A 7882-nucleotide genomic window follows, 5' to 3' on the forward strand; every position below is an offset into this window, starting at 1 on the left:
CAAAATTTCAATAAATACAAGCAGTGAGTTACACTGAAATTATTTTGAATTCATCATCTCACTAGAAAATATGAAAGCTTAATAATAAAATTTTCATCTTTTATTCTCTATTAACCTTTTCTTTTCACAATTGATTTTCCACGATTGATTATAGATGGTTTTCTAAATTATGTTATAGTATTAACTCATTCTTTACACATAATCAACTCAAAAACCCAAAACCCAATTTCATAAACTATTTTTTTCTGCATTTCAATGTTTTTTCTATTTTAATAAAATTTGATGGTAACTTCATTATTTTTAACAACCCTGAAATCTTTGGCCGACAAAGAGATAATCAAAGATTAATGTACTAATCAGCCATGGTGAATCTTAGGCTATAATGTAAACACTTGATTTGTTCATCAACGATTAATAGTACATGAGTTGTTAAATTTAAAAGAGCTAGATTCATCATTCAAATGCACAAGATAAACATCACAATCAACGGTTAAACAAAATTAATAGTAAACATTGGATTTAACTAAGAAACTCAAATTTATACTCCTTTATTGGACATTTTACAAGAAATACAGTTTTAAATAGAAGGTAGAGATGTTACATTTAGTTCAATTTTGAAGTTATCACTCTATAAACAGTTTATGATTGCACCCTAAAAAGGGTATATACATCGTATATTGATACACTCCTACTCTCTCTGAATGCTGCCTCCAATATTGATACATCCTATCAGTCATGTGGAGAAAATTAAGATAATATCTAATGCAAATTTATAGCATATATTGGTCAGCCGGCCAATGTTCTCTGGCTTTTTCCGGGCCTTAAGTCTCCCTCCATTGTTTGCTACCCATATCAAAGTAAACATGCGTTCCTACATTGTCTTATTCTCATTGAATAATCAACTTTTCTAAGAATTTGTTGTATTATCAATCCAAATGATCCCAACTATTTCAAACAGTTACGCTTTAAATATTATTCCAAAATTTTCTTTATGTTGAACCTCAACCCTCATCTCTCATAATCACAACAAATCCAAGTAGAATGTTGCTATGCTCATTCACGCAAAACTCAAATAATCAATGCTATGTTGCAGTAATTTTTTTTGTAATATTCTAACTATATTTTTTCTTCCTCCATACAATTTATACATGAAGGAAAAATATAGTAAAAAATATTACACACAAATTACCCCCAACATTAACAGTTGCAGTAACAAAGGAGATGTGAAGGTTGAGATTCAAAACAAACATAGCTGTGAAATAACATTTGCAGCTAACCCATTTGAATAAACACGGCCATTTGGATTGAATGTTGCAATAAACTCTTAGAAAAAGTTGGTTAGACATTAGACTAAGATACTGTAGGAATTATAGTGCATGTTTATTTTGATATGGCAAATCTTAGAAGACTGAGGCAAACTAAAGGTCCGAGAAGGGTTGAAGTACATTGGTTGGTTGACCAATGTGCTAGAAGTGCTAGAGGAAGTGTTGAGAACATTGGTTGGCCAAGATGTGACAATGTAGGAATTATAATGCATTTTTATTTTGATACACTCTGTGTGAGTGCTGGAGGAAATTTTGTTTAAACATTTTTCCAGTTGATCATCTATGACTGCATGATTACAACTTACAATACTTCTAATCCAGTTTTGCTTGAGCACAGTCCTCCTTGTCTATTGCTAGTGAACTGCTCTCAATTGTATTGGTTGCCGGTGAAGATAACTTTAGTAACTTGAGATTCATTTGGTCTTGATTTTTGTCAACTATCTCATACTCAGATATCAGGTCCATGAATTCGTTAAGCAATCTCTGAACTTTTCTGTTAGATGCCATGGATGGAAGAATGTCTTCCCTAAGGAGCTTGTGTTTCCTCATTCCCTACAAAAATCCAGTAAGAAAAGTTGAGATAAAGAAGCAATTGCGTGGTTCAACAATCTTGTAAGTTTTGTTGGACGATAGAGATTCCAGCATCTTGTTAGAGTTTGACATCTTATACGGACAACAAAGAAATGTGTTATTGGAGCTAATAAAGCTTACAAGGACAAAAGGATCCCATGCTAAGTTTTTTGAATCTGAAGATGCTTCCTCAGCCATCCCTGTTGGAGGTCCAAGGAAACTCTCACAGACTTCCCGTAATCGAGATTCATCTGCTTCTCTGCAATCATTTCATAATCATTTTTTAGTCTGCAATAGTCCAAAATCACAGAACACAAAATGTGCATGTATAACTACAACGAAGTACTTAAAACTAAGATTTATGACTACAATCTCTAAATAAATATATATGGCATCTTCCTAATTAAAAAAATTCTTGAAGACTAATACAAAAAACTGTGTTCCATCCATTTTAAGAGTAGTTATCATGCAAATTAGATAACATAGTGAGGACACAGTCAAGAGATTATAAATGAAATAAATCAAGTATAAAATGTAAATAGTTGAATGGCTAGGAGACAGACAGCAAGAGGGTTAGTGGCTGGGGGGAGTAGAAAACATGCAACTGCAATTTATATAGGACACACAATGCATGTACAAATGCATGCTCATGCAAGAACAATAAGATAATTATCAGGAAAAAAAAATGCAAGACGAATAAGATGCTTAAATTGCACTCGGTAAATATCTAAATGAAAAAGAGATGAATAATACCTTGCAAGAAAGCGTACGTAGGACAATAGGCATTGGCGATATTCATTTGGAGATCCCAAAGCCAAGGAAGAAGCCAATTGAGATTCCAAATGAGCACGTGTCTGCACTCCATCATCAGTCACTCTGTCAAGATATTCGTATTTAGTAAGTGTTCCTTTCACCATAAAAATTAATATAAAGAGGGAGGGGAGAAAACAAAAATACAGAACACAAGGTCAAACACGTAGATAACATGCACATTTTGTGGACATTTTCAAACTTATTTATGCTTTAACATATCAAGATGAGACTAGTATATCATAGTCTTCATCAATCCACCTTCTATACCCCCTTAACTCAATTTCATATCCAATTATTCATACACCATATAATAGCGTTTTCAAATTATGAACCACATATGTAAAAAATAGATGGCAATCAATACAGACCTTGTCCAACCAGGTTTTCGAGCCAAATATTTTCTAAGATCAACCTGTAAAGCAGCCAGCTCGCCACTTTGAATTGAACCCAAACTCCAAGAGCTGGCAAAATTTGATGCAGGGAAGCAATCATCTGCAACCCTCAGCCAACACTTGACACTCATGTCAAATAGGAAAGCATGGCGTGTAGCCAACACAACAAGAGGTGAACCAGATTTCGATAGCTTTGCAGATATAACTTTAATAGTTCCTGAAAAGAAATGGTCAAATTTAAAATAACAGAGTCAACGAATAAGACCGCATAGCGAAAAAACTATAACTATGACCACTTAGTTGAAAACCAAGTATCCCCATTATCAAACAATTGTATGTAATAGATGGTATTGGTACCTGCATCTTTAGTGGATGAGTTAGGACTTGAAGCAACTAAAGAAGTTAATGAATCTTGAAGGAGACAAGTTCGGTTAAATAAATCCCATAAATAAAGGGATCCTTTTCTTGTCACCAGCAACAATGTCCAGCCCTCATCACAGTCTACAAAGGTCGCTGCCGATCCCGTCATCATGGTAGGCATCGCTCGTCTCCCACACTTTGTGTAAATCTTCTCAAAAGGAAGCAAAAGACAGAAAGTAGAGATAGCATAAGATCTAAATCTTACCCATATATCATTTTCAGAAATGTTGAAAGAAAATCTGTAGTAAAAAGAAGACCATGTATACACATAATAAATGTAGTAAATCTATTTACCTGCAGACATCCATCTTCACACCCAACTGCCCAGAAATTTGCATTGCCGGCTAAAACAGTGACTTTTTCTGATATCCTATCAGACCAAAGTGTTTGAGCTCCCCTTGTGCATACAATTTCAGTTTCTTTCATCATTGACGTATTTCCCACGGCTGCAATATCATTTACCGTGTGTTGTTCTCTTGGGCGTGCTTCCAAAAGAATAGGTGAAGTATCTTCCCCTCCTTTCTTGTCAAATACTCTAATAGAAAGTACAGCACTACAAGCAGCTAAAGAACTAGAAGTCATTGAATTTCCCAAATGCTGAACATTGATGCTTCCATCACCAGCAGAATCTGGAACTTTCTCAATTATCAGGCCCTCAGAAATTGTGGCCTTAGCAGTAACCCCGGAACGTTCTTTTAAATCTGAATGTCTGATATTTGCTCCTCCCAATGAACTTGCTCTAATGTCATCAGCATTAGAAATAGCTCTATCAGAATTCTTTCTGTGTTCAGAAGTGACAAGATGAAACTCAAGAGCTTGCTGAGGTGCACCAGAAATGTTTTCCGGCTGAGCAGGCACTCCGACTACTTCCGGAATGATTCTTTTACGGCCATCAGCGCGTCTATACTCCTTTTGCTTCACAGGACTAGAAATCCGACCAGAGGTTGTAAGAATGTTTGATTCATCACCAACAGGACCTCCACTCTTCTTACCATCGTCAATTTGAGGCTTGGAATTCTTTGTAGTGTCCCCTTCACTAACACAAGCCTTTGACATTGTCTTGTTTTGTTGGACATCAGAAACCACTTTTTTGCTAGATGTTTTCTTGGTAGAAGCTGCTTCTAGCAGTAACTGTGCCGGACTTTCTGCTAAGTTTACTTTGCAGCCTCTCACATCGCCATAACGACTTCTCTTCAACTCGTCTAGCTCACCATCATCTAATCTCTGACCAAGTTCTTTTACCTCAAAATGAAATGTAGCTACAGATCCATCCAAGGAGCATGCAAAAAGTGAAAATCCATCAGGGCTCCTGTTTAAAAAACAAAATAGAAGAAAAATGAAGAGGACTCGGTCAGTGAAATAGTAAGTTAAAATATATTAATAAAAAAATAACATATACATGACATTAAATGCATGACATGCAACAACTAGAGATGAAGAAACATACCAGGATAAATCTACAACACTTTGAGTGAAAAAATGCTTAGCAACAAATAAAGGACGAGGACTTGCAGTAGTCCACACTGTTATAGTTCGATCCTGACTTCCGATGGCAATGACATTGTAAGGCTGTTGCTCTTTGCATCCAGCCTTGGAAGCACTGTTGGTCCACCCGACAGATGCAGATTTCGCTTCCTGAGCATTAGAGGAGGAATTCTTACTAAACATATAATGGTTGAACTTCACCACAATGATTGGAGCATTGTGTCCTAAGAAATCAAATGTTGCAGACCATTCCCCTCTCTCAAGAACAGGGGCCGAATGCCTAGGCTTCTTGAAACCATGAGTGGTGGTAATAAAATGACCACACGGAGACCATCCAAGCCGCCTGAAAAAGGTTGATCCAAGCTGAAAAAAGGAAACATTAATTAGGAAATAGAAAGTTGAATTGGATCAAAAATAAATAGTGAGAAACTTACTGATTTTGACCAATGACCATCGGTCCTATGAGCAAGACTCCAATCGCTAGTTCGCCAAATAATTACAGTTTTATCATCGGATTGACTTGCTATAAAAGAGCCAATAGGATCCCAAGCAACCCCTTTAACCAGGCTAGAGTGGCCCCTTAGAACAGCAGTGCAAATGCCATTGCTCATATTCCATACATGGATAGTGTTGTCCAAACTCCCACTAGCCAAAGCAGAATCATCAGGAGACCAATTAAGATCCACCTACTTTAAGCATGGACAAATATATCCCAAGTTAATGATGATAATTGAAAATGTAAAAAGCATTTGGTTTAGGAGCAAGAGACCAATTTAGATGACAAATTTGGTTCACTCAATTCTAAAGAGAAAAAAGCCAGCATTGTTAAGCCAATAGGTTGAAAGTATTTTTGAAAAAGACAAAAGGTTGAAAAAGGAAAAGCAATTCCATTACCACATCAGCAGAGTGCCCTCTCAGAGTCATAACAACTTTCCAGTTTTCAATGTCTGGAGGCTCTCCACTGCCAAATTCTGTGGTTCCTGAACCAGGCTTTCTTTCGTGAATTAATATCGCCTGATCATCAGACCCTGATGCAACAAATCTTCCATGCTTGGCCCACCTAACACAATTGACAGATCCAAAGTGATCACGCAGGGTTGCAAGAAGCCTTTGAGAAGAGTCGTAATTTTCCATGTCCGTACTAACGGACTTCATATTCCATATCCGAACCTGCACAAAACATAGTTGAGAATGTGATTATATGATGTTAAAACCAGTTCAAGTCCTTCAAACAAATCAAGAAAGTAAAATATGAACAAAATGATCCTATCTAAAATCCTACACTGAAGGTTGAAGTCAGTTTTATCAAACACAATGGAAAACCAATATGAAAGGTACACACAACAAGGTTATGAAATCAAAGAAAGATAAGAGAACCAAGAAACTTTGGAATAAGTTATATGTTTCAGGCCTCACATAACACTAGGGCAGAGTTATTTGAACATCAGATCTGGAACTGTATGGTGACACTGATAAAATACAAGCAGAATGAGTGTATGCACACCCCGAGGAGCAAATTGAGGAGAGAAAAAAAGTTACTAAACAATTAAAAAACATATTATGCGGTGTCGGACGTCACAATCCGATGCCCACAAATCATTTCTCATAACACTAAGCTGGCAGTATCTAAATACAAATATACAATATGAAAAGTTATTCAACAGAAGACACCATGAAAATTTAGTTTCTTAAGCTAAATTGTGTATCTAGTCTAGATTAATAACTGACAAGCTCATTAGGAAGCAAGATTTTTTAAGTTTATATGAAACACAGAAAAATGCTTACTCTACCATACCATGCAATGATGCAAATCAATGTTTAACCAACTCTGTAGCACCGGGCACCTCTAATCAAAGATGTGTTCAGGTGTCCAGGTGTCTGACCTGGACCAACAACTTGATTACATTCAATTAATTCATTATCTCAAATTATTCAATGTCAAGATGTCGGTGTCAGTGTTGTGTCCGGCGCCAGTGTCACGTAGTATACATGAAGTACAAGTGCACATTAAATCAAGAAAAATAGCAAGAATCCCAATGCTTTAAAAGAGCAAAAAATTCAAAAATCTTTAGAAAAATTTCATACCTTATGGTCACCACCACCAGTGGCGAATCTGAGACCACCAGGTTGAACATCAATGGAGAATATTTGCATACCTTCATGTCTTACCCAACTAGGTTTTTCTGCAATCATCTTCCCAGAAGAAAAGAAATTCAATTTTTTTCACGGTAAAAATAGTTTTTTTTTTTTTCAACTCTGGTTGTTGCAAATTCAATTCCTCTGAAATTATTTGAAAAGGTTTGAATTTGGGGGAAGTGGAAGGAATTGAGAAGTTCACTCACTTGCTGATAACCTACGAGATTCCTACGCAGTAGTGAAAATCAGAATCAGTGTGTAAATAGTAAAATTAAAAATGCTGATTTTGACATGTGTAGTAGAGTCGAATAAGGGTTTACCAATTTTCTTTTTTGAAAGCGAAAACAAAACTAAAGTAACCCTAAAAATTTATAGAAAGATTTTTCTTAATTTTAAAGAATTATTAAAAGGACAAAGACCACACCCACCTTTGGAGCCAAATGAGCAAAATTATCCAATTAATTTTCAAAAAAAAAAACTAATTTTGAAATTCTAAATCACATTTGAAGTATCAAAACTATCAACTTATATTATTGATTAAAGGTTTAAATTAAATATATGAATTATTTTTTTATTATTTTTGTTTATATTTTAAGATTTATTAATACTACTTTTTAATAAGTTATGTTTATTTTAATTTTTCAAAGGAATTATAGAGAACACTTCACATAAAAAGTGAAATAGACACAATAAAAAAAAACTAATTTGAAATTCTAAATCACATTTGAAATATCAAAATTA

The 7882-nt window shown here is 35.2% G+C and overlaps 1 protein-coding gene across 3 annotated transcripts; it reads right to left on the reverse strand.

The window, feature by feature from the left end:
• Positions 1 to 524: 524 nt before the first annotated feature.
• On the reverse strand, positions 525 to 7478 carry LOC101509983 (protein HIRA). 3 transcript variants are annotated; one of them, XM_012717568.3, is made up of 11 exons: positions 7091 to 7478; positions 5900 to 6175; positions 5440 to 5691; positions 4968 to 5368; positions 3815 to 4829; positions 3458 to 3668; positions 3077 to 3317; positions 2649 to 2771; positions 2037 to 2154; positions 1631 to 1877; positions 525 to 726 (listed from the first exon to the last, which is right to left on the reverse strand). In XM_012717568.3, the coding sequence occupies exons 1-10, from the start codon at positions 7196 to 7198 to the stop codon at positions 1638 to 1640; spliced, it is 2985 nt and encodes a 994-aa protein (XP_012573022.1). In that variant the 5' UTR covers positions 7199 to 7478; the 3' UTR covers positions 525 to 726; positions 1631 to 1637. The 3 variants fall into 3 exon arrangements, with proteins under 3 accessions (XP_012573022.1, XP_073221748.1, XP_073221749.1); XM_073365647.1 differs by having other exon boundaries at positions 525 to 1877; XM_073365648.1 differs by lacking the exon at positions 7091 to 7478 and having other exon boundaries at positions 525 to 1877; positions 5440 to 5694; positions 5900 to 6040.
• Between the last annotated feature and the right edge of the window lie 404 nt (positions 7479 to 7882).

Source organism: Cicer arietinum, chromosome 1 (assembly GCF_000331145.2).
Source record: "Cicer arietinum cultivar CDC Frontier isolate Library 1 chromosome 1, Cicar.CDCFrontier_v2.0, whole genome shotgun sequence".
In the NCBI taxonomy this organism is placed as follows: Eukaryota; Viridiplantae; Streptophyta; class Magnoliopsida; order Fabales; family Fabaceae; genus Cicer; species Cicer arietinum.